This window comes from Chelonia mydas, chromosome 25, assembly GCF_015237465.2.
Source record: "Chelonia mydas isolate rCheMyd1 chromosome 25, rCheMyd1.pri.v2, whole genome shotgun sequence".
Classification (NCBI taxonomy): Eukaryota; Metazoa; Chordata; order Testudines; family Cheloniidae; genus Chelonia; species Chelonia mydas.
This window is the reverse complement of record NC_057858.1, coordinates 8650149-8677080: the sequence shown is the minus strand read 5'-3', so window position 1 is coordinate 8677080 and position 26932 is coordinate 8650149. Positions and strand designations below refer to the sequence as shown.

The window sequence follows — 26932 nt, the reverse complement described above, 5'->3', positions numbered from 1 at the left end:
ACCCAGCAAATCACTCTTTTGGGTTGCCAAGTCCCTCTGGTTATACTTTTAAACAGAAGGAGGCCTGTGGAAACCAAATATACAGACTTTTTGTAAGCTATTCAATTCCATCTTCCCTGACTCCCCCATTTCACCCCTATTTACTGATCATTTTCAAAGAAAGTTAGTTCTAACCAGGCGATGCATAAACACCTCCAAAAAATACTTAATATGCTGATTTAAGAATCAGCCAGGAAGAAGTAACATCCTCACCTGCCTCCAGAGATTGAGAATATCTTACATATTCAACCGTAGAAGCTTAAGGTAACAGATGCCTTCTGCCCCACAGCAAAATGTGAGGACTGCAGTGTTTCAGTACTGAAGTGTTTCAGCAGTGCTCATGTTTCACTATCACTGTTTGTGTGTCTCAACTTCAATCCTGTGCATTCATTACAAAAAGTCTCAACTGCTGAAATACAGTTCTTACTGTTTTTAGCCCCTTCCCTCCCCAAGAGTGCTGTTCTCTTATGGACACCCTTAAAGAAGGATGTCAGAGCCAGGACTTACGCTTCAAAGTGAGACAGCAAGATAGAAAAGTGAAGGAAAGATAATGTATTCAAATGGCAAGTAGGAGAGAAAGTGGGGAAAGAGAGCTTGTGTAGACCTCTGTTGGAATAGCCTACAAAGGAATGCTAGTGTAAGACTGGGTTTTCAGGAGTTTTTTGTTTAATGAAAGCAGCAAGCTGTTTATGTTAGTATAACTAATCTGAAGTCTAAGGGGTACTAACTTACAGTGATGTCAACTTTATGACCAAATATATTCACTTTCATTTTATGGTCAATTACCAGCAGTTGACTTCCTATCAAGGTTGTGTACTTGGGTGATACACAAGACCTTACACAGAGATAGAAAATTAGGTTAGGGTAGTGTCTGAGCAGAGACACAGGTTCATGACTATTTCTCTCATCAGCATTCTATCCACTTACCAGGATTTCGGCTCCCCAAAATGCAGGTAGTTGATGCTGTAGAGATCCATGTCCTCAGTATGCCATGCAAATGTTGTTTTCCACATGCCAAAATAAAGGTAGGGGGTGTTCACACCTTCTATGATAATCCCACACTCATGCTCCACCATGTCCAACAAGGTGTTCAGATTCCCAATATTCCATTCTTCTACATCCTACAAGACAAGAGGACTCCATTCAGCATAGTCAAAGTAGAAACATATCAAGAGCTGCTTTAGCACAACAGACTGATAATCTTTGATCTGCTCCAGTATCCTGTTTCCAAAATTTGATGAAGTCAGGTACGTCATAGGTACAATACTACACATCATAAAGAAAGGACGGCTAACTTCCTGAGCCCAAAGAGGGATCAGTGCATGCTCTGAAACATGACAGTGATAGACCTTGCAATTTTTTTTATCTTGGTTAATATGAAGTTAGATGCTACTCTTTCATATAAATAGATGAATCTTTTTTTAAAAATACATACATTTTACACAGTGCAGTTTATGCCCTACATCTCCTCCCACCCAAGTGATTACAAAAGCTACAAGATACACAAAAAGGTTAAAAGGCTCACATCCAAAATTTTATCTCTCTTTAAAGCCTAAAATTTGGATATAAATTTATTCTAGCATCTTGTGTTTTCCAGGCAGGCTTCTGTGTCTGCACTAATTCAATCCCTTTAAGTTCCAATCACTCCAATGCATTTGCTTTTTTTAAAATAAATATTCACCATACACTAAGGAAAGATTTTGCTACTTTTTGGTAAGGCTTCAAGATAGTGTTTAATTAGAAGCTGCATTATCTCCAGAGTAGGCATGTGTGTTCTGTGGGGGCTCCACCACTGGGAAACTGACTCAATCAGAAAAATAAAATTAAGTAACAGTAAAGTAAATTTACATGCTCTTTTCAAATAACTTTCAAGTGAAGGATCCACTTTGGGGACACTGATCAAGTGCACTGGACTGTATAGTGCCTATACCAGTAGATGGCTCTAAAGCAGCAGCAGTCCTTTACTGAACAGACAGTTAGATGCAATGCTTTCAAAAGTGCCCTTAATTAATGAGAATACATGCAAAGCCAAAGTAAATTACAGTGCCCCACCTCAAACGCTGGCATAGAGATGTCAGAAAGACAAAATTGGGATGTGGAATTTTTCTATTTTCAAGATTATAAGAGAATTAACAGTGGGGAGAAAAAGGTTTAACAGTTCCTGTTAGTTGGTTTTCTCCATCGCAGTAAAGTCTGGTAAGACCACAGATGAGCACAAGCTGGTAGCGTAAAGGTTGACTGAGTATAGAATTTCCAAAAGGAAGCTAGCAGTACCCTTTCTCTCCCCCTGCCCGAGTGCCCCACATGTATTCAAAATTGTTCTTGAAATACCTGCTGCAGCTTGCTTGCAGCACCTATAGGATTAGTAGAGATTCAAGTTGCATCCACACTATTGCTTTTGAAAAGCAATTTAAGTTAACATAGTTTAAAAGGCTAACTGTTAAATTAAACCTTTTTCACAACCACGTTAAAGGTAGCTCTACTGTTATGCCAATGACCAATTCAAATGCACTTTGCAATACACGGAAACATGGAACACGTTAAAGGTAAGTGTCCCTTGATTCCACTTTTACATCAACCTGCACAGCACCACAGAAAGGATCCCAGTAAAAAACATGAAAGGAAGTAGCACAACAGGTGTCACGTAACTACATAATTGAGCATTTCAATACCTCAGTGATGGGAGCAACATAAATACTGTGACAAAGTTCCTCCTCTACCTTGGTGGGTCTTGCGCTTATTGGCGGATTTGCTCGCCTTGGAGCTTCACGGCAGCCCTCAGTTTGGACGTTTTTCTGAACCCATAGTCCAGTTTGACTCCTCCTGTGTCTGACCAGGAGTTGGGAGGTTTGGGGGGAACCCAGGCCCGCCCTCTACTCCGGGTTCCAGCCCAGGGCCCTGTGAATGCAGCTGTCTAGAGTGCCTCCTGGAACAGCTGTGCGACAGCTACAACTCCCTGGGCTACTTCCCCATGGCCTCCTCCCAACACCTTCTTTAGCCTCACCATAGAACCTTCCTCCTGGTGTCTGATAATGCTTGTACTCCTCAGTCCTCCAAGAGTCCGCATTCTCACTCTCAGCTCCTAGTGCCTCTTGCTCCCAGCTCCTCACACACGCACCACAAATTGAAGTGAGCTCCTTTTTAAACCCAGGTGCCCTGATTAGCCTGCCTTAATTGATTCTAGCAGCTTCTTGATTGGCTGCAGGTGTTCTAATCAGCCTGTCTTAATTGTCTCCAGAAGGTTCCAGATTATTTGGAACCTTCCCTGTTACCTTACCCAGGGAAAAGGGACCTACTTAACCTGGAGCTAATATATCTGCCTTCTATTACTCTCCTGTAGCCATCTGGCCCGACCCTGTCACAATACTTAGACAAAGCCAGTTACCAAGAGTATGCGCATACATTTAAATGCCTGGTAAACCAATTACAAGTTATCTGTTTATTTGAAGTAAATAACCACTACTTATAAGGTTCAAATACGGGTGCAAAAATCAATTTTGAAAAGTCTTTAAAAAAAAAAATCAGCTTTATATTTGGCCCAGGTCATCATCACTGGAAAATGCCACAGGCATGTAAGAGATACTAATATTAATGCATCTAAGTCAACAAACATTTTGAGTAACCACTGCTGTGGAAGGCCTCAATAATGTATATTTACTTCAAGTCAGATTGGGGGGGGTGGGGAGGATGGATTTTTCTTTATACAGTCAAGAAGCTCGAGTGTAAAATGTTTGTTCCCAATGTTTGCTCTGTTGTGTACACAGAAGCACTACACATTTGACAGTGTGATCTCATTTTAACTGTCTAAATATTACAACCAGACAGTCAACACTCCAGAGATACAGTTTTCAGCTCAAAAGGAAATAAGCATGAGGGGACCATTGTATATTTCTTCTCTTCAAAGAGAACCTTATTCTGATTTTTAGAACTTCTCTATAACCACTATCTAGTTACTTTCCCCAGTGAACACACAAAAGTAGTACACTCGCAACCAATAAAAAGAGCGTCCACTCCTCTGAAAAGAGATATTACAGTTACCTAAATAACCCCTGTAGTTCCAACTGGATATTGGAGTCTGCACATTGGGGTCTAGCCCGTGAAACGTGTTCACTCTTTATCCCAGCTCAGTGTAGGCAAGCGTACAGGACAACTATACCCAAAATGAAGAATTAGAAATCCAAACAAAATTTCCTACTCATCCATGAAGCTAAAATGGTTTATATACGAACATCCAGCATGGGATTTTCAAAAGCTTTCAGCATTGGTTTAATTCTGCTTCCACTGATGTTTTCACCATTGACTTCAACAGGAGCAGAGGTAGACCAACGCAGAGTTCTTCTGAAAATCCCACCTCAGTGTACAAAAAAATATAGATATTTAATAACTTAAATATTTTATAGATTTGTGTCTGGTTTAGAAGTTATTTTAAAATATTTTATATAAATCTTCATTTACATATTTAAAGAGAAAAAATTAGTAACCCTTTATTAAGTGTGGCAGATTGAATTACAGTTTTAGGTAGTTTACAAATAGGTGAAGTCTGTAAAAATCAGATATTAGGGATAGAAAAGACCCTTCACTGGTCAAATCCAGCTTTATACTTAATATAATGTAGCATCTGTTTATTTGCCATGATACTTAGATTCTAAAATACTAGCTTATAAACAAAGCTATCCAGATTAACCAAACATTTTAGACGTATTAAAATAAGAGATTTATCAGTTTATATTCCGTTACTTTGTCTACCCAAAAATGAGTGTTATTTTCAGTTCAAAGGTTGTATTTAAAGATAGTGAAGATAATTTTTTATTATGAGCACAAGACCTGAAGTATTGCGTTTCCGGATCGCCACAGCACTTCAGCAGAAAGCTATTTCACCCTTTGGCTGCTTTTCCAAAGGAAAAAAACCCACCCGAAAAGGGAAGGTGGCAGGTGTGCTTGCTTTTCCTAGAGTCCATCTGGTTGGAGATTCCATTCTAACGGGGTGGCCATTTTCTTGAATGGCGTTGCAGATGAAGTATTATTGCTATTTATTCAGTATGCACTAAATGTTATGGTCCACCTAACAAGCAGCTGAAAAGTATGTACATCGCACTTACTGCATCATATAGCGAGCCACTGATATCTGCCCCATAAATTGGTGAGACGAACGTCAGATTCTTCCAGTATTTGCGTTCCAGGTCTTCAAAATCTTGGTGACGAGGAGTACAGTACCTGACCAGCAAAGGGAAAAGCTAAGAGTTTAGGAAAAGTCACAGACCTTAGAAATTTATGTTCAGCAGAGACTGCATAAATGAATAAACTGCTCAGCTTTGAGGTTAGCATAGGAATAGCTGGAAGCTATGGTTTGGGCAGCAGACTCTCCATAGCAGTAGGTAGTGGAGAGGAAAGGTGCCGTGGTGCTATAATCAGTCCCAGAGTGAACTGCTATACCAACTTATAACCAGAGTACAGAAAAGAGCTTGTGGAGCCATTAAAATACTATCTCAGACTAAACATGCCTTACAACCAGAATAGAGGCCTGGGTTCCGAAGAGGACATTTAGATGTTAAGCAAGTACAGTTATGGTCTTCTATACTTTGAGCTACTCAGCAGACCCAGAGAAACCTGTATCAGGACACCTAGTTGACCACTCTGTTCTGCCTACTGTAACTGACTGGCTGCAACTAGTGTTCCCTCTAATTTTTCCCACCCATGTGCGGAATGAATTTTGTTATGTGCACCAATGTGGAGGTGAGGTGTGAGACACGTCACCTCCACATTGGTGCACATAACAAAATTAATGTGGCACGGGGTGGGGGGAGGGGTTTGGAGTGGGCTCAGGACTGGGGCAGACAGCTCCGGCTGGGGGTGCAGGCTCTGGGGTGGGGCCGGGGATGAGGGGTTTGGGGTGCAGTGGGGCTCCCCAGGGCTACAGTGGGGAGAGAGGTTGCTCTCCCCCAGCTCTCTCTTCCTGCAGCAGCACCTGAGCTGGGGGAGGAGAGGCGCCTCTCCCATAGATGCAGCAGGTTCAGGACCGGGCTGGGTCAGGCGCCTGTCCCCCAGCTGTGGCAGGTTTGGGCTGGGCTGGGTCAGGGCCAGGGCCAGGGCCGGGGCACCTGTCCCCCAGCTGCATCAGGTCCGGGGCTGGGGTCGGGGAAGGGCACCGTGGCAGGGCCAGGGAGAGGTCTCTCTCCCCGCCGCAGCCCTGAGCGCCTGTGCAGCGCTTAATAGGCAGCTGCGCGGCCGTGCACCTTAGATGGAACTTAGGCTGCAACTGGTTTATTGGTTTTAGAGTGGGAGTGTACTTTGGCTTATTTCAGAGTAGCAGCCATGTTAGTCTGTATCCGTAAAAAGAAAAGGAGGACTTGTGGCACCTTAGAGAGACTAACAAATTTATTAGAGCATAAGCTTTGGCTTAGTTCCCTCTCTGCTTTTTTACAATACTGCTAATGCATTTTTATAGCAGCTTCTATCCGCTGATCTCAGAGCACATTGTAAACATCAGTGAATTAAGCCTTACGATGCTCCTGGAAGATACATAACAGTGGTCCCAAATCGTGGAGCATGCCCCGAAGCAACATTTGGAGGGGCACAGTAGGGCCCAGACCAGCCCCCACTGGGGGCAGGCAGAGTGCGCCACCCAGCCCTGCTCTGCCCAAAACTCAGCTCTGGCCCCAACCCCAGCCCAGGCCCCAACTTCAGCTCCTGGTCCTGACCTGGCCCCCAATCCAGCCCTGCTCCCGGCCCCCACCAGGGGCGGGGAGGGAGCACCACGCAAATCCACTCTGGCTCCAACCTCAGCCTCACCCATAGCCAAGGCCCCATTCCTTGGCCCTCCCTCCGTAGCCTGGCCCGCCCCCAGCTCCACCCCCAGCCACAGCCCCCAGACAGATTACATTACGGGTAAGGGGGGTGCCACAAAAAATTTGGGGACCACTGATATAGAAGTATTATCCCCATTTCAGAATGGAGAAAACTGTGACAGACAGAGGTGAATGAATTGCCCACGATCACACAGTAAGTCAATGAGAAAGCTAGGAACAGAACCCAGTTCTTTTTGCTCCTAATCCTGTAGCTTAAACACAACTGCCTCCTCCTCTTTTACATTAGTCATTTTCCAATGCTAATGTTTCTGAAGAAATTTTTTTAAATGGACTAAACTTAAAAAAAAAAAAAAAAAGAGATGCTCAGGTTATTCAATATGCATGTTGCTTTTAATTTTTAGATACATAAAACTTACTGCCTATGAACTCTGTGTACATAAGCACCTCTCATATATTGAAAAATATGTATTCACAACACTTATGTGAAGTATGGAAATATCAGTTTCCCATCTGTAAAATGGAAATAAGGCATAGAGGTTAAGTAATTTGCCAAAAGGAGCCTGTTAGCAGTGGGGAATTGAACCAAATCAAGGATACAAGTTACACATACATTTTTCTACTAGGTATATTTTTATGTTGATCCTACTGTTATCAAAGTTCCCAGAACCAAAGAACAAGATACTCCACAGCTCTGGATGTGCAAATTTAGAAGGAGGACATAGCTGGTGAGTTGGGTGAGATTAAGTGATTGCCACACAGTGTCTTGAAACACATATTTAGAGAGGCACGCATGCCACAAACGCTTGCATACACACTTCCAAGGCCATCAGCATTGTATCTAGGCACTAAAACACATGTGGCACATTCTCCATGTGGCTACCAGTTTGGCAAGCCACAGTGCCAAGATAAATGGCTCCAGAGCCTCAGAAGCAATAATCCTTCTATGGATCCCATACCCATTTTCTCAGTGAGATCTATATCCATTGAGAAGACAGCCATCAAACAGGGCCTTCCGACACTGATTTGGCAGAACATACAAGGATGCTCCAGCATAACCTCCTCCAATTATGAATCTGAAACACTACAAGTACAAGCCATTCCCACCAGAATGTTTACAATTTAACAAGGTTGGCTGCAATTCCTTCCCAGCTTGTAAAGAAGAAAGGCTTTCCATTTGCCCCTCCCAATCCATAATGCCGCACCAGATTGTCACTCATAACAAATACATACTTCTCACTGTTGGCCAGACGCCGGTATTCTCCCACCGTCATGGGTTTCTTCTGTATATTATACTGGGTGAATAACCCTGACTGCCCAGTCACCACCTGCTGGATAGGCGCTGGGATGACCATATCATCGATGTCATCATAAGTCTTTCGGGGCTTCCATTCCTTGGGAGGAATCACCTGAAAGAGGAGGAAAGAAAAACAAAAGTCACATCTATGCCATGCAGACACTTAACTTCTGCTAAGACAAATGCTAGTGTAGCCATATTTCACACTGCTGCAGTCCTCCAGCTACTATAGACCAGCCACATGCATTTTAACCATCATGTCATCTAACCCTGCTCAGAGCAGGTCTAGGTGACAGTGGTTAAAACGCTGGCAGCCCGTCTACTACAAGCCCTCCCACTGATGGAGCTGCACCAGGCAAAGTTCAATGGTGAGAAATATTTTTTGAAGTTAGTTTAGTCTTCCACTGTACATCAAAATAGTTTATATCCTTCTTTCCTGGAAGGTAGCATTTTTTTCTCTCCTGCCACCCAAAGAAATTGTAATAAATCCATTATCAGCCCTATTACAAGACAGTACCCACACCTACTGATTTCAGAGCCTTTTAGAGATTTCTAGTGACATAATCCTCTCCCTGGGGGAAAAAAATTAAAAATGGGGAGATTCACAAGACTGCTATTGTTCGGTATAGCTCAGTTAGTAGTTTGCTTCTTTTCTGGTTATAAGTATGTAAGTTCCACATGAGGACTCTGATTTTACCCCAAAATGGAAAATAGGAGATAAAACCTAGTGAAAATCACAAGGAATTTCCCCAGTTAGCAGTATGTTGTGGAATACCTCAGCATAGGACCCAATCCAACTCAAGACTCCCACTGCCTTCACTAGGAGTTAGAACAGGCCCATACTGCGGAATTTCTTTTCCATTGGATACCTGCAATACCACTCTATTTTTAATTTGCTTCATGGAATGATTTTGGGACCAATAGTAATGTGCAGAAGGCTAGCAAACCCTGCTGAGATTGTCACATTAAAATCTACAGATTATTAAATCCTTCTGAGCTTTCAAGGGGCTCTCAAGCTCTCCCTACACTAAACAGGAGCAGAATTAGCCTGATGATTTTTATACATTATTCTTGCTAGAGAAATGCTAAAGTACTTTCCCTGGAACAGTAGATCAGGACTGGATTAGAAAGACCGTTTTAGAATGGGTTCTAAGAGCACTCCCACATAGGGTTGCCAACTCTCCATGATTGTTCTGGTGTTTCCAGGAATTAAAGATTAATCTTGAATTAAAGAAGTCATGTGATGAAACCTCCAGGAATACATCCAACCAAAATTGGCCACCCTAGTTCCACACAAAAGAGTCGGGAGACCTGATGAACAGAAAATGGACACAAACTATGTTTTGAACATGTTAGGAAAGCTGGTTACAATATTACTGTCCCAAACCTGGTTAGAAAGCAATTCTGTCACAAAGCACAGACAGGAGCATAACCATTTTTAAACCTCTCTCTAAACCATGCTAAAACCTTGGGTAGCACAATTCAAGAACACTATTAAGCCACAGTTAGGTTCCACCATCAGTGAAACAAAATTTTTAGCCATGTCTGGGAAACCCACTTACAACACTGTTGAATTTCAGTATCTAGGCAGGACTTCAACTCATCTGTCCTACTGACAAGACATCACTACAAGAAGAGGCTGATAGATTGGGACACAAAGGGAGTAAGCAAACTTCAATCCTCTTCAAACTCAGGCAATGTGGCAGGATAGTCATGTAAAATAGATGGGGGAAAAAGCAAAAAACAAACTACCACACATAAGAAGAACTGTGTTCTAGGCCTTTCTGCCCATCTGGAAAATGAAGATAATATTCAGCTTCTTCACAGGGGCATTGAGAAGCTTAATTAGGTAGCTAGTGTTTATAAAGTGCTTGGAAAACAAAGCTCTAAGTACTCAGTATGATTATTTCAAACCAACTGCCTTTACTCCAGTGCAATATTTCTTGTTACTTTGCTTAATAAAAGGCCATAAGTAGACACTACAGCTAGCACCTAGCTGAAGTAAATAAAGGGACACACATTTAGAGTTCATATGCTTATTAGAGGCTGTTAGCTGCACAGCTGGATTGAAAAGGAATCCTTTCTATTTTAAGCAATGAAAACCATTAGAAGAGGCTTATCATAAAGAAAAGCAAAATTTGATGAAAAGACAGCGGTCCTGTCCATATTATGGCTGTAGCCCTACCAGAAACATCCATATCTAAATAGTTTTTGCCAGCCTAGTTTCCCTGGCTGGCATAGATGGGGATTTTTGTCTGAGAAAAGCAGTGTTATAAAACTACACTAGATGCCACCTGGGGGTCTGCTGTGCTGTAAAGCACAGGTCTTCCTCACCCCCACAAAAAAAGTATGTCCACACTGGTCGGGGAAATCTGCTGGGGAAACTCCTAGGTAGAGATAATAGACTTAGACTCAGCCACAAAGATCTAGGAAGGGAAAAGGCAAGACAAAAATACAAAGATGATGGACAGAGTGCTCGTTTTAAGAGATGAGCCACTAAAGATATAAGCACTGGCTCTCCTTAAGGATAGATGTCCCACGGTTTCCTGGTTCTTTCAGGCAAATGCTGAAGGTGTGAAAAGACGCTGCAGAGCAGTGCAGAGTTTGGAAGGTGAAAGTGTCAGTTTAAACAGAATAATTCTAGGCCTAAATGCTGAGGAGGTTCCCTTGTGCATGGAAAGTGCATGTCGAAGAACAACAAGGAAACTTATTTCAAACTTGAAGAATAAAACATGAATTTAAACAAAAAAAGAGATTAATTATAATCAATAGATATGGAAGGTTAGATTTGATTGTCAGGGAAATGGGTTCTCCAGAGTAAGGTGGGCTTTTTTGCCAATTAGAAGGCCCTGTCTGGATAAAGTTGTCAAGGCACAAAACCAATATTCCGCAAAGCTGAGGACATAGTACTGTCGGAAAAGCTACCTCTTTCTGAGATTTGAGTTCACCAACAGCTTTTAGACTAGTTACAATAATCTACTCCAGAGGACTCGGAGAGAATTAAATCATTAGTATGCTTGAGTGAGCGAGGAAACACTTTATGGAGAGCTTTTTATCAATACCAGGCTCCATTTTGCAAGTGTAATAAAAGCAGTAATTGACCTAGGTTTTAACGAGGAGCTATTCGCTCATGCCTAACAGCAACGTTTCTATGTGTGTGCTCTGTTTTGTTCCATTACATGCCACGTGTATACCTGCCTTGTTAGGACAAATTAGTCAATCTGTGATGCCACAAGATATGCTCACAAAAGGATTCATCCTCGTTAATTTGCCCTAATTTTCTCAAACATTTGTGTTTATAGTATTTAAACTTAGAAATCAGATATGACCATCTCACAATGGCCCATTACTTAGTTTCATTTTGTTTTCAGCTCTGAGACGTTAGACAAAAATTGGAATACATTTTTTTTTAAACTAGGAATGGTTTTATTTTTATAATCAACTGAGTGTCTTTCACAAAATTTGCCCCATTTTCCTTTTCCCCTAAAGGGGGACAAACTGAGGACATCTACTTCTCTGACTAATCGCCATCCATGTTTATTCAATAAATTTATTACAAGGATTAACACTAAATGTTATACAAGGATTATTTGATCATTACAAATAAAAATAAATTTTAAAAACACTGCAGAATCAGAAATCTTTTCTGACTGAATTTCCAGGGTTTTAGCTCATACACGCCTGCCAGCTTGACATAAGCAAACAGACATTTGGGAAGAAAAATAGGGATACCTTTGAACTACACTGAATTAAGCGTGCTTTTTAAAGGGCAGGGATAGTTAGCACATATGCTACATGGGAATGTAGTAATAATTTACACCAAAACGGCACTTTTCAAACTATTTCAAAGCACTTCACAATAAACCCACTCATCTCCCTATCAGGGGGAATACTGACTACTTCCTACAGATGGACAAACAGGCTCAAAGAACATAAGAACGGCCATAGTGAGTCAGACCAAAGGTCCATCTAGCCCAGTACATGGTCTTCCAACAGTGGCCAATGTCAGGTGCCCAAGAGGGAATGAACAGAACAGGGAATCATCAAGTGATCCATCCCAGCTTCTGGCAAACAGAGGCTAGGGACACCATCCCTGCCCATCCTGGCTAATAGCCATTGATGGACTATCCTCCATGAACTAAACCTTGTTCTTTTTTGAACCTTGTTATAGTCTTGGCCTTCACACATCCTCTGGCAAGGAGTTCCACAGGTTGACTGTGCACTGTGTGAAAAAATACTTCCTTTTGTTTGTTTTAAAAAAAAAATTACAGGTCTGATTTTCAAAGGTGCCAAAGGGAATGAGGTGCATAACTCCATTTGGATTTGGGCATTAACTGCCTTTGGCATTTTAAAAGCTGCATCCTATGTAAATTGCTTGAGGCCAGAGCATGTCCACAGCAGAACCAGAAGCAAAACTCAGAGTTCTAACTCCCAGCACACATTCTAACTATAGGTCATGCTGCTTCAGTGTTAAGGGGCACGTGCTATTAGATAGTCTTTCAGACATTACGTTAACACAAGTCAGTGTCTAGCTCTCCAGACAGAAATGAAAGATCACCTATCATGTTGGAAGAAGAGGAAATAATCCCAATGGTTTGGCCATTATGCCTTGTCATTAACAAAAATGTTCTAGTTCCAAACATACGAACTACAGCCAAGCACACACAGGCTGCTATTTTTGCCTGGATTATCCAGGCACATTACATGTAGACGACTTCAATAACACTCAAAAAAAGAGCAACACTAAATAAGAGAAAATTATTTCTCGCTAGTACTGTTTTGTAGACACCTGTCCCCAGACTCCTTTCTTGCAACATAATGGGTACTTCTCAACTGAGATACTGTATCCAGTACAACTGTTCATAAGCCCAATGCTGACATTTCCACCTACGAGGTTTTCAATTTCTCTAAATCGAATCCAGTAGGTCGAGATCAAGCTCACCTTGGCAAGCCCTGCCCTATGAGCTCCCTGCGATTCGATGTAGGCAACATATTTCCCAAAGTCCCGAAACTCGTCTAGGGTGGGACGGAAGGTCATGATCTTACAGCCAGGATTCTGTGGACTTGGGTTTTCAGACCCCATGTTTCCAGTGAGTTTTCAGCACCTGAAAAATGAAAAGGCAAAGGGGTGGGGAAGTGACAGAGAGAGAGAAAGCAGACAAGTTAAAAGGGAAAAAACATTCCTTTCTTCACATGCTCTTGCACAAATCTCAAGATAAACATATGCAAGTTTCTCCATTTTCCCCACTGATCAAACATTTCAGAGCCCCATTGGAAAGGAGATGAGGAGCATTTTGCCAGAAACAATTTTAACACTATATTTTTATAATCAGTGCCCATGTACACTATGCAGAACCACAACTGTAAACAAAAATTGTAAGCAAGGTCTGAACACGCTTTTCCCTGACATTTAGTGATGAGATGGGGGGAGAGAGAAAGATTTCATGGCCAGACTCTATTTACATGAACACACCTATTATGCTTAGGTATCCAGCAGACAGAGCTGTGTTGCCCAAGTGATCAATTTTGGCTGGTGTTGGGTTACAAATCACTTTAGTATTGAATGCAGAGGTAACGAAATGTTGTTATCCTTACTGCAAGAGTAAAGGTCAGCAAGATTGTACTAAGGCTCTGTCTACACAAACACTTTTGTCAGTAAAACTTTTGTTGGTCCAGGTGTGAAAAAACACCCCCCCCCGGCTAATGTAAGTTTCACCCACAAAAGTGCTGGTGTGGACAGCGCTATGTCAGCAGGAGCGGCTCTCCTGCCAACATAGCTAACGCCGCTCGTTTGGGGGTGGTTTAGTTATGCCGACAGGAGAGAGCTCTCTCACTGGCAAAGAGCAGCTACATGGGAGACCTTACAGTGGCACAGCTGTGCCGCTGAAACGTCCATAGTATAGACATAGCTGAAGTCTCTGTCCTGATCAAGGGGGTCACCTTCAACTGAACTGAACTCGCTGACATGGGGTTCAGATGCCAAATCGCAGTGGAGGGAGAAAGGGTGGGGACAGGTGTTTCTGCCTGGCGGTGTGGGCTCCTCCTGAGAGTCAGGCACCATTTGACCTGCTCCTCTCCACTGTTTAAAAACGGAGCTGATTAGGCTCCATCGAGTCTCTTTTGTTGTGTTACGCGATCACTATCAGTGATTTCAGCTCTAATCAGATCTAAGTGATGAGCCACAGGCCATATCTACACTAGCATGCTTACAGCAGCACAGCTGTACCGATGCAGATATGCCACTGTAAGATCGCTCGTGTAGCCGCTCTATGCCGACGGGAGAGAGGTCTCCCGTAGACATAATTAAACCACCTCCAACGAGCAACAGCAGCTATGTCAGTGGGAGAGCGTCTCCCACCGACACAGCAATGTTCACATCGGTGCTTCTGATGGTGTAACTTATGAGACTCAGAGGGGTGTTTTTTCACCCCACTGAGCAACATAAGTTATATTGACAAAAGTGCTAGCATAGACGTAGCCTTAGACCTGCTGCAGGACAGCGTTTCTGTGGAAGAGGCTGCTCAGCCTGCACTAGCAGTCAGGTTCCCTCACTAGCTGCTAAAATCACAGAGCTGGATGGAACCTCAACAGACCAACTCGCAGAGGTCACAGTAAAGAGGCAGGTGGCAGCAGGTGACAGCACAGGGCCATCGGTGGCGAAGCAGATGATGGAACGGTGAAGTGAATGGTGGCAAAACAAACAAAAGCATGCAGCAACACAGAGTGGACGGTGGCAACTGTGCGCTGTTGTAGCAACAGCAGCAACTAAGGCACTGCTTGACGTCCCTCTCCCCCATCTCCCCATGGCAGGTGAACTCACACGAATGCAATTCTGAACTCTGGGTCTCCGGTGACCAAGGACAGCCGCTGTAAATGGGGTGGGGTGGAGGGAGCGGCATGTTAAAGGGACATTTGTTTGTTGGACTTTCACACTGCAAGGTGAGAAACGGAGGCAAAGGCCACTGGCCAATGTACTCTGGGCAGGAGTTTTGCTCATGGTCAGATGTGTGCGAATCATGATGTTTTCCCAAATTAATGCCAAGCTCCTTTCCCTGTTTATTAGAAGTTTTCTCGGCTATACTCAGACTCAGTGCTTGCGAGTGAGGATGTATTGCCTCTTAGAGGCACCCGCAGTGGTGTTTAATTTTCCCAGATTACTGGGCGGGGCTCAAGCCGGTTCTGTGCTGTATTGTTAAGAGGGACCTTTGGATTTTGAACCCGGCCCTTGTTGCTGCCGATTCCACCTGGCAGAAGGTTTACACTAGATTTTAGATGTTTTGTTCCAACAAACATACTCTAATGTGGATTAAAACAGCACAGTCCTATTTTTCATTTTAATACAGTTTGTTTCCTTTGCGGATGCTTATGACACAGTCACATTCCACTCTTCAGTACTGGTGTAGTGTACAGACCTGGTGTACCGTTTTTGTACAGATATAACTATTGGTTAGGGTGTGATTTTTTTCTACATGTATAGTTATACTGGAACAATCCCTTTTGTGGTCACAGTGTAGAGGTGCCCTGGATGTAGACAAGCTGGACCAGGCAAGACTAGAATAATGCTGGTCAGAAAGGGGAAACGCTTCAGAGACCTAGATAAGATATAGTCTTCACGCTCCATTAAAGGCGCACACTCCCAATTAGTGAAAGTGGTGAAAACCTCAAGGTTCTGTTTGATTCCTCGCTAAATCTATTGACCAAGTAGCATCAATTTCTTTCTTTTGCCTCCAGCTTGCCAGAAAACTTTGTTCCTTCCTCATGGATCAGGACTGAGCCACAGTAATCCATGCATGTCACCAGCTGTAATTCATACTCCTGGGGGAATTCTGCACCACTACACAATGCAGAATTTGCACAGAATTAATGTTTTGTGCTAGGGAAACCACCCATCTCAAATTGGGCAGGACAGGCCTGAAATGCAGAGTTCAAGTCCCAGTCTTAATGACTCCGGTACAGGAATTGTCCCAGATTCCCTGTGGCGCTGCTCCGTGCCTGTCCAATGCTCAGAGGCAGTGCCAGCCTCTTCCTTGGGGTGGGCCTTAGTCCCCACTTGCCAAGAGGCCCCACTCCTGGCCAGGCCAGAAGCCAGAGCTGGGAAGTAGTAAGAGCCACTGCAGGGAGCCCCAGATCTTCCACCTGCCTTGGGCCGCATGCCCTGGGGAGTGGGGACACAGGCCAGGGACTGCTCTCAAGCCCTCCGGCCCCCCATCCAGGGCAGGTGGAGTGGCCTGGGCTCCCTGGAGCCCAGCTCTGGCTTCTGACCTTGCCAGGGGGCGGGGTCTTAAGGGGAAGAGGAGAGGCTGGGAGTGTGGCTCCTGCATGTGCCCTGCTTTTGCCTTTTGAGAAAGTGGTCGCCCTATTCTGCACAGAATTTCATTTTTTCCTGGCAGAATTGGTATTGCAGAGCTCCTGGCTGACACTAGGGGCCACTGGACCTAGCAAAACCTGGCTCCCCAGCTTGCAAATAGAGGACACTGCCGGTGGGAGGGGAAGGGGTTCCCAGAAGCTGCAGTTCCCAGCACACCCTGAAGGAAGGAGGCGGCATGCAGTGAGCAGAGCATCCAGTCCAGTGGGAATGGAGGCTCTGTGCCTTGTCAGCCCTGCACAGTCCAATGCTGAATTCACCACAGGAAACTCCATACAAACCCAGTCTGACCAGCATCGGGCTGTTTCACCCTCTGGATCCCTGGGCTCTGGGGGGAATAGGGTGGTGGCAGGTGTCTAGCTCCACGCTGGGCTCGGGGGGCGGGGGGCCCCAGAACCCCTCTCCAGCACCCCTCCAACTGTACACACACCCCTCCAGCTCTCCCTCCCCCCAGCAGTGTCCTCTATTTGGGTACCTCTATATAGTAACCCTACAGTGGCAGGATGAAAAAAAACCCTACAGTGGACCAAAAGACCAGAGGGGCAGAGTTTTCCTCTCAAGATGTGCCCAGCTGGCACGTGACGCACCAGACTCAGTCATGCAACAAAAGCATAACAGAAAACAGGAACTGGGTTGTCACAGTGGTTTCTTTAACTCTCTACTCTTGGGGGAATCTTTTTTGTTGTCTGTATTGTTAGACATACTTGCTGACAGGTATTTTGAAGTAAGTTACTAAAATGATTGAAACTGGCATGATTATATTGTGTTATTTTGACAAATAAAATATACAGAATTTTAAAATATTGAGCACAGAATTTTTAATTTTTTGGCTCAAAATTCCCCCAGGAGTAAATTCATTGTATCTGATGTGAAATGAGAAGACTATGCACAGGTTCCAGCTGATACGGAATGTGGCTACCCATCTTCTCCCTGGTTCAGGCTGCCATGATCACATCAGGTCTGTGCTCACTTCCCTCCACTGGCTCTCAGTCAGCTTCTTATGCTATTTTAAGGCCTTGATCCTAGTTTTTAAAGCAATTAATGTGTCAATCTACAGCAAAGACCAAATGTCAATCTATGAACTCCTCCTCTGCAGCTATGCACACCACAAAGTCCAGGATGATGCAAGTAAGAGATGGGAACAAAGCATTTTCTGTCAAGATCTAGCTATGAACAATTACCCAGACGAGATCACACAAATCCAGGGCCTGACCATCTTTTGGGAATTTAGCAAAGCCAGCACATGTGCGCCTCCCCCTTCTCCCCCCCGCACCACCCGAGAAAGCCTTTCCACTGTAAGTGACACTCTCAATCCAAATGCCCCTTTTATTCCAGAACCCCTCCCAACCTCACCCCACCTAATCAAAAAAAAAAAAAAAAAAAAAGGGGCAAGCAGAACTAACACCATAAAGGGAGGAATGTCAGAAACTCTCTGAAGTCCACCAGGGACTTTGCTATTGATTTTATATGGAAGGCTCTCAGATAGTCCGTGATAGGCAGCAATCTCTAAGATAGATAATGCCAGTACAGTTTATTCCCTTATGGGAATGAACTATACCAGAATAAGTACGCTTATACCAGTATAACTGTCCACATGGGGGTAGGAGTTGTACAACTTGTACCACATGTGTGGTTAGCCCAAGGCCCAATGATAGCTGATGGCTTATCCATAACCTTCAGCTTCCTCCATTCATTATGTGCAAGTGGTTGGCCCTGAATGAATACGACAGCTAAGCTTTTCCACCAACTTCCGCCCCCTCTTATCAGTATGTATATGGAAGTAAGTGGTTGTCATTTAAAATTGTGGCAGCATGCTTTTTTGTTTTCCTCCATCTGTTTCAATGACAGCAACTCATGCATTAGATTGGGAATAAAGACAGTTTTTGCTCAAGTACTAGTTTCTCAAGGTTATGATAGAAGCTATTTGGTATGTGAACCCTGCATTATAATTTGATTAAATCTGCAGTGTGTATGGAGACAAAAGCGTCAGACACTTTATAAAAATGCACATGAATCATTTTTTAAATCTCCATCAACTCAAATAGCAATTGTATAACTTCCTTCAAATTTGCAGTAAAAATTTTATTTCACCATGAGCCACGTTAACTTCATAATGGTAAATTTTTCAAGTATTAATTTAGAAAGTTACAGAGATGGCAAAAAAAAGTCCTAATGGAACTCTGATTGCAAACTTAACTATGGAGAGACACTAAATATTTTAACAGGTTTCAGAGTAGCAGCCGTGTTAGTCTGTATTCACAAAAAGAAAAGGAGTGCCACAAGTACTCCTTTTCTTTTTGTAAATATTTTAAATTGTGTGCGTCTATTCACTATACCCATGGAATATCACTAGAGGGCAGTAAAGGACTTTTAAGGATTAAAGAATGCAAAATGGGTTACTACAACCTGCAGCAATGCCACTTCGGCTGTGACTGTGTCAGATCTCACAAAGTAAAAGCATGGTTGGACTGGGCCAGGTCAATACTGGGATGGGAAACCACCAAGAAAAAAATCCAAGTGCTGCAGTAAGTGCTCCTGGCAACACATTTCTGTGTTTGTTAACACTGAACCAACGCTTAGCATTGTGCTGGGAAGAATTATGTTTTTGCAAAAGACAACATAGGCATTTGTCACCTATGATTAAAAAATCTCAGCCTATTCTTCTAAAGTAGGGTGTTAAGCCTGGCCACAGTGATAGAAAATTCCCCCTATGATTTCAGTTGGGTATAATATTTATGTCTAATATTAATGAGAACTTTGAGGGGGTGTTTCTGATAAAGCACCCTTTTAAATAATACTTTTTACAAGTTAAGGCTTTACACATTCAACTGCTGTGCTTATAAGGTGTTCTTTACAGCAGGACCAAAACCAACACCAACAAAAAAGTCTGGGCCCATCTCTTCTCATACCATCCTTCTTCTCTGTGTACACATCTGCCTTGAGCCTCTTCAGTTTCAGCTTTGCTAATGCTGCTACCAGCTACCAGAGCCTGAAGGGCAGACAGGAGAGCTACCACCCAGAGCAGAACATGAGAGGTGCCAGTGCTCATCAGCAAGACAGTGAAACCAACTATTCAAAGTGTTGTCAAATGCCACAAAATCAACAAACTGGAAAAAACAAACAGATATTGCATCCCCCCCAAGTCCTTTCTACTCTAGTAGTGTTACGGGTTATAATTTACTTGCAACAGCTATATAATTCTCAGAACTATAATCTTCAAATTGATAATCCAGTTCACCATAGAGTAGGCTGCATTTCAGTGGTGAGAGAAGATATTCTTATATATAGTAATGAACATGTTTTGGGATGCTTCTACATTAAGCCTGCAAGTTCCTGGGCAGGAAACATGTTTCATCTCTATTTACATGTACTGTAGTATATAAATGTTTTACAATACTGGAGAGCGAATACTATCTCCTGTTGCCAGGGACTGACCAGTGGAACTGATTAGCATTTGATGCAGGTAGAATCAACCAGTAATTTTCTCACTAGTTATTCAGGAAAATGCCATTTACCAGGAAAGCACAGCAAGCTGTGCTGAATTCAAACCAGGGATGACGAGTCAACACTCAAGAATAAATTTCAAGATGAGATTTACAAAAGCACAAGCATGCAAATTCTCACCCAAAAGGCTGCATAAACTGAATGAGGAAAATGCACAGAAATCCTTTGCACAAGCAGAAGAATCAAATTCAAGTCCAGTACTAGCATTGTTTAAAAACTGACTTAAAAGATTCTGGCTCAGGGCATGGACTCAGGAGTGCCTTCTTGAGGAGAATCCATGCTAATGCTGTTGAGGCCACCTGTTCCAGGGATGCCTCCCCATTTTTGGCAGCTTTACTATAGTTCCCTGACTGCAATATAAGTATTCATCGCCAGCTCTTATCCCATCTTCTCTCAAAACTCCTTCCCATTATTCCGCTTTCCGCTCGATCTGCTAGGAGAGGATTACTAACAGAGTATGCTAAATTGTAACAACAATGGGAATAGTCTTATGCATGGAAGCTTATTTCATCTATCACAGTTGTGAATTCAAGTGTCTACTATTCCCCAGAAAAAGCAAGACAATGATGTGTATTTCAGCGCCCAAGACCTTCACACAAAAGGAATGACCAAAGCACCTTGGATTTTTTTCATAATGTTTAAGCTGATGTCATTTTTCTAATGAGAATCCTGACACCTCAGACAATACTTGATGTTCAGCTAGTTAACCTAATCAAACTCTTACAACAGCTAACTACAGAACGCATGAGGGCCAGGGGAGCCAGTTCTCTCATTTCTCTTCACTTCTGATTATAAAAGGATCAGCAGACGGACACCTGTACGTAAACAACATCCTGTTACAACCAAGGCCACGTGCTGTTTTACATGAGTAGAAGCATGGACGCTCCGATGGAGCACTCAGACACCTGGCTTCTGAGGTGCAGAGAACAGTTTTTTCTTTACAACTGGTTTGACAATTGCTGTTGTGTTGTGCACCACCCTTCACTGCAAAGTACTGAACCGCTGGCTGCTCACCATCTTCCAATCACGCTGGACGATCAAGAAAGCAGCTGAAGCAACAAGCCATGCCATGGTAAGTTTTGCAGTTTCAAGGAGGAAACATGCTAGCACAAACAGTTTTTTTTTAAAATGGGCTTAAAACGTTTTTGTTTGTGTTAAGACTTTGCAGAATTTGATTTTTTTTAATCTATTTAAATGTTCACAGCTGCATAAAAGTGTGTTTTAATTGGTTTTGTTTTTATCTATTTAATTTTTTTAATAATTACATCACATGGTGTTTTAATATCACGTGCTGCAAAGAGCTGCAGGAGACACATTAATGAGCCACTTGAAGCTAATGAGCCTCGGTCTGAGTATCGCTGAGCTCAACTAAATTACTTATCAGCAGTAATGGTGAGTGACCATGTCTCTGATCTGTTACAAAAACACCAGATCTAGTTGTAGTATGGCTGGACCTTTCTAGGGACTGATTAGAGTGAAGAAAGTGCAGCTGGGGAGAGAGGAGAAAAAACAAACACAGCAGTTCTACAATTTATTTTATTTTAAAAAAGCATACATGTGAACTCTGCACATTCTGCTAGCTGACTTGCTGTTTGTCCCAACTTCCTCCAATCCTTGTCCCTCGGTCTTATTGCCACCCTTGCTCTCCCAGCCCTTCCATATATCTCTATCCCTATCCTCCTCCACCCTTATTCCTATGTGATAATGGAGTCTCATGCAACATCAACATATGAAGATTCAGCAAACATTATAGTTGAACACATATGCAAGGTCACACCAACGCGAGAACCTCAAACAGCTACATGTGGGACAGACAAAATTGTCCAAGACCATGGCAGGCTGTTGTACTCTTGTTTGTGCTCTTCATGTATTGCACATCAGGTGTTAATGCTCCTTGATATTGCTTGCATTCGCCACCATGAGACTTGGTGGCTGGCTTTAGCTGACCACTGGGCTGTTCGAGTCAAATGAGATCGCTCAGTCAACACAGCTGAACTTTTATGAGCATAATTTGTACGTCAGATATGCAACAACAATTAAGGATTTTGAACTGGGAATCTTGTCCCACCCATCTGACCCTGCAAATAGACCAGACCTAAGACAGTGCATATAGAACTGATCAAGTTTCCTAATGTGGCAGTGACCTGCTGTCCATGTCTCACAACCATACAGAAGCATTCGCAAGTACAACTGCCCTATACACATTTAGTTTAGTGAGAAACAAGGTGGGGTATCTCTTTCACCAACAGAAGTTGGTCCAATAAAAGATTACCTCACCCATCTTGTGTCTCTCATATCCTGGAACAGACACTGCTACTTACTACAACACTGCCAACATCTAGTTTAGTGCTTATTTTGACAACTCCATTTTTCTATAGGCAGTGTGACTGCATTCCAAATGCAGACCTTGCCTTGGCTACATGATGAGTAATCTCAATAGTACCATTCTGCGACAGCATATTCTCCAGATAGCAAAAATTGTCCACAGACTTACGAGGTGCATTACTGATCTTAACAATTAGGTAGACATGCACATCCCCAGGCACAGGTTGGTACAGTATTTCAGTTTTCTTTCAGCTGACTGCTAAGCCAAAATGACTGACTGCACAAGCAAAGTGATCAGTTATAAATTAAATGTCATCATTTGATTATTCACTGGTTGCTCACTCAGCAAATAAAAGCTACTTTTGTGCAAACACAGAAGCACCGTGGATTGAACAACTTCTCATCAGTGTGGAAACAGATAAATACTCTATCACTACCATGAAATTAATCCATAAGCATAGCCAAAAAAACAGGATGTAGACGTGTGAAAGCCAGCCTGCAAACTTCCTTAGAGCCACTGGTGACTGAAGAGGGGTCTGATATCTCACCAGTTTCCACCACTGTGACCATCATCCTCATTACGGAAGGGCCAAATGACAGAAAAACTTTGCAAGGCATCCAAATATGAACAAAAGTTTTCAGAGTCCCTCATGATTTACAAAGTAAAAAGCTTTAGTTATGTCAAACACCATACAAAGACAACTGTTTTGCTCCTAGCTCTTTTCCTGAACCTGGGGGGCTGTGATGATCATGTCTATATAGTGCCCCATCCACACAGAGTCCTGGAGGATGGTTTTCACAAGATAAGTCTTAAGTATATTCAGTATAACCCCTACAAGAATTTTCTGAGCAATAGGGAAGAGCTTAAGGGATTAGCAGTTTGCCCTGTCACCCTTACGTTTATAGAGATGGACAATGCTAGCATCTTTGAAATCCTGTGGCACCAATTCTCGTTCCCAGATAACGTGGGAGAGCCATGTGAGGTGCCCTACACTGTGGTAGGCACCCTGCTTGTAGATCTCTGCTAGAAAGCCATCTGGTCTAGGTGGTTTCATTTGTGACATCTTCATGATTACTATTATGGTCTCTCATAAGGTGGGGGACGAGCGCAAGTTCTTTTAATAGGTGTTGTGGAAGAGCATTGCTTGATTCCTCAAAAGCACTGGGAGGGTGATGGAGAAGCTAACTAAAACATTCCATCCTTCAGTCAAGTTCTCTTTGTCAACTAAGAGCTGGTCTACAAAAGCTACAGCAACACAGCTTATGCCAAACAGGAGGGGTTCTCCCATCAGTGTAGATAATCCATCTCCTCCACCTACACAAATTTAGGTCGGCTCAGCTACGGCTTTGAGGGGGTGTGGATTTCTTCCACACCCCTGAGCAACATACCTGGGTCGATCAAGTTTTCTAGTGCAGACCAGCCGTAAGAGTCTACTGCAGTCTACAGTTCGTACGACGGTTATCCCATTGCACCTGGGGCCATACACAGCATTAAGGCCAGCAAAAATGGTTTTGGTGTCTTCATTGTCTGCTGCCAGTTTTAATTCCATTGCTTTCTTTTCATACCATGGGCTTTTCACTTGCCAAAGTCTGGTCTAACCATCTGTTTTGCTTGATGATATGCAGCCTTCCTGGATGCTGAATCTGTCTGCTATGTGTTCAATGGATAACATGCAGTGAATTCAAGAGCAGACATATTTTGGGATCATCCTCGTCAAATCAGTCCTGATGTTTCCTCTTCATGAGGTCAAGAACTTCACCACCCATATAATATATAGTGTCCCAAAAAAGTTTCCAGGATGCCTCAACATCCACTGAGGATGCTGTAACTGAGGGAAATGCTTCCGTGATTTTCTCTTGGAATTCAAATGTTTGTCACAGTTTTCCAGGCTTGAAATATTGATTTTCTTCACTGGCTTGAGTTGCTATGTTGCTTGAGAGCAGTACTGAAGGATATTTGACTTCTTATAAATCTATGGTCTGACCAGCAGTTGAAGCCTCTCATGACACGAGAGAGTCTGACCTTGGAGATCTCTTCACCAAACAATAATGTAACCGACCACATCAGTGTTTTAAACAAGGATGCATCCAGGTCATCTTATGCTTGTTGGCCTGTTGAAACACTGTTGGCGATAATAAGGTTGTATTCGGCGCATTTGGAAAGTAGTTGCAAGCTGTTAGAGCTTGTGTTACCAACTCCATGATGGCCTATCACATTGCCCCATGATGTATAGTCATTGATGGCCTATCACATTGCCCCATGATGTATAGTCATGGCCAGTCCTGCCATTAAAATCACCTAAAGAGATTACATGGGACCAACCTGATGATGCTATCAGGGTTTGGTAGAAATCCTCCTTATCCTCATCTGGATGGATCACTTTTGGTGCAATATGCCGATGACAGAAGCATAACAACCTTTAGCAAGGCCAATATGGAGAAGCCCAAGTCTCTCGTTAACACCTTTCAACAGTGACTAAAGTTTGCGGACAACCGAAGAGCATATGGCAAACCTCACACCAGAGCATCTGCGTGCCTCCTCAAATTTGCTCATCAGTTCCAGTCCTCACTCATCAGGTTGGTCATCCCAGTCCCAGTCTCCTTGCCAACTCAGTATCAGTTCCCCTCTCCTGGTTCCTTATCCTAGCTGTCTGCCTCTCCCCTGCACTTGCTCTCAGTCCCAGTCTCCCTTCCTGGGGTCTTCATCCAATCTCAGTCTCCCACACCTCACCTGCACATTGTCCCAGTTCTCCTCCATCCCAACTCCTTGTCAGAACTGTCTCTCCCTGTGCCCATTTCCCCTGGCCACTAGGAATCACTGAGTCTCCCCCCACACCCCCTCAACAGATCGCAGTGTTCTCTCCACCCTCCTAACTCCCAGTCCCATCTTCCCCCCGCAGCTCCTGTTTCCTTTACTGGTTCCCCCACAGCTCCCAGTCTCCTTGCCCAACGAGTTCGTCTCCCCTTCTCAGCTCACAGTTCCAGTCTGTCATTCTCCCCAGATCCCAGTCTCCTTGCCCAGCCAGTCCCAGTCCCACCAGAATCCTTGTCTCAATCCACTCCTTTCCCAAGCCCTAGTCTGCCTTCTATCCCCACTCTGCTTTCAGTTCAGTTTCCTCCTCAAAGCTACTTGAGTGACAGCAAGTTGGGGGTGGTCACAGAGCACAGAAGACAAACTCCATGCTCTCATTGCCAATATCTGCCCCTTCCTGGTGCAGAGTAGCAATTACAGGGAAAGTCATTCTCAGCTCTGTAGCCCTGTGCTGGAGCATGCTCAGTCACTCTGCCAGGATGGCACATACACAGTCCAGTCACAAATAGGATTTGGGAGATGCCAGAGTATGCTCAATGCAGATGGATTCCCTGGAGATTTTAGTTGTTAAACTTCAAGACAACTCTACGGAGCATGTGCAAGCTGAGAGTTTACAAAGTTTTTCCAGTGGTATTGATCCATTACTAGATGGAAATGGTAGAATTAACACCACAGACAAGGCAGAAGTGTTCAATAAATATTTCTGTTCTGTATTTGGGGAAAAACAGATGATATAATCTCATCATGTGGAGAGGATAACACTCTTTCCATTCCACTAGTGTCTTTAGAGGATGTTAAACAGAATCTTCTGAAATCAGACATTTTTAAATCATCTGGTCCAGGTAACTTGCATCCAAGAATTATAAAAGAGCTGGCTGAGGAGCTTGTTGGACCATTAGTGCTGATTTTCAAAAAGGCTTGGAGAACTAGGGATATTCAAGAAGTGGGAAAAAAGCTAATACTGTGCCAATTTTTAAAAATAATAAATGGGATGACCCAGGTAATCATAGGCCAGTCAGCCTGGCATCAATCCCGGGCAAGATAATTGAGTGGCTGGTATAGGACTCAATTAATAAAGAATAAAAGGAGTAATGTAATTAATGCAAAGCAACATGGATTTATGGAAAATAGATCCTATCACATTAACTTGATTTTTTTTTTTTTTTAAATGAGAATACAAGTTTGGTTGATAAAGGTAACAGTGTTAATGTAACATTTAGATTTCTGTAAGGCATTTGACTTGGTACCACACAACAGTAATTAAAAAATTAGAACAATGTAAAGTTAACATGGCACACATTAAACGGATAAAAAACTGGCCAATAGGTCTCAAGGTATAATTGTAAATGGGGTGTCATTATCAAGCAGGTGTGCTTCCAATAGGTCTGGCAGGTTCTTGGCCCTACACTTTTTAACATTTGGGGGAGTAGTAAATAATGAGGATGACAGGTTGGTGATTCAGAGTGATCTGCATCACTTGGTAAACTGAATACAAGCAAACAATGTGTGTTTTAATACAGCTAAATATAAAGATCTAGGAACAAAGAACACAGGCCATACTCAACAGGGGACTCTATCCTGGGAAGCAGTGACTGAAAAAGATTTGGGGGTTGTGACGGATGATCAGCTGAACATGAGCTCCCAGCCAGGAGTGACTAGTAGCAAAGGGTCAACTTCCCAGCATCAAGTTTCTCCATCCCATAATGTCATCCATATCCCATAGTTTTCATGCCTTTTCAAAAATCCCATGGACCTTCATGGGCCTCCTCACTGTCCATCTCATCTAA

At 43.1% G+C, this 26932-nt stretch overlaps 1 protein-coding gene across 8 annotated transcripts in view; it reads right to left on the bottom strand.

The window, feature by feature from the left end:
• Positions 1 to 26932, bottom strand: part of KDM4B (lysine demethylase 4B) — a 215546-nt gene that overhangs the window by 171572 nt on the left and 17042 nt on the right. For all 8 annotated transcript variants that reach the window (XM_007072095.4, XM_043535975.1, XM_043535976.1 and 5 more), the window contains 4 exons: positions 13082 to 13244; positions 8076 to 8251; positions 5139 to 5253; positions 967 to 1160 (listed from right to left, as the gene is read on the bottom strand). In XM_007072095.4, coding sequence (XP_007072157.1) covers positions 967 to 1160; positions 5139 to 5253; positions 8076 to 8251; positions 13082 to 13222 — 626 coding nt within the window. In that variant the 5' untranslated portion in view covers positions 13223 to 13244. The remainder of the gene's footprint in view (positions 1 to 966; positions 1161 to 5138; positions 5254 to 8075; positions 8252 to 13081; positions 13245 to 26932) is intronic.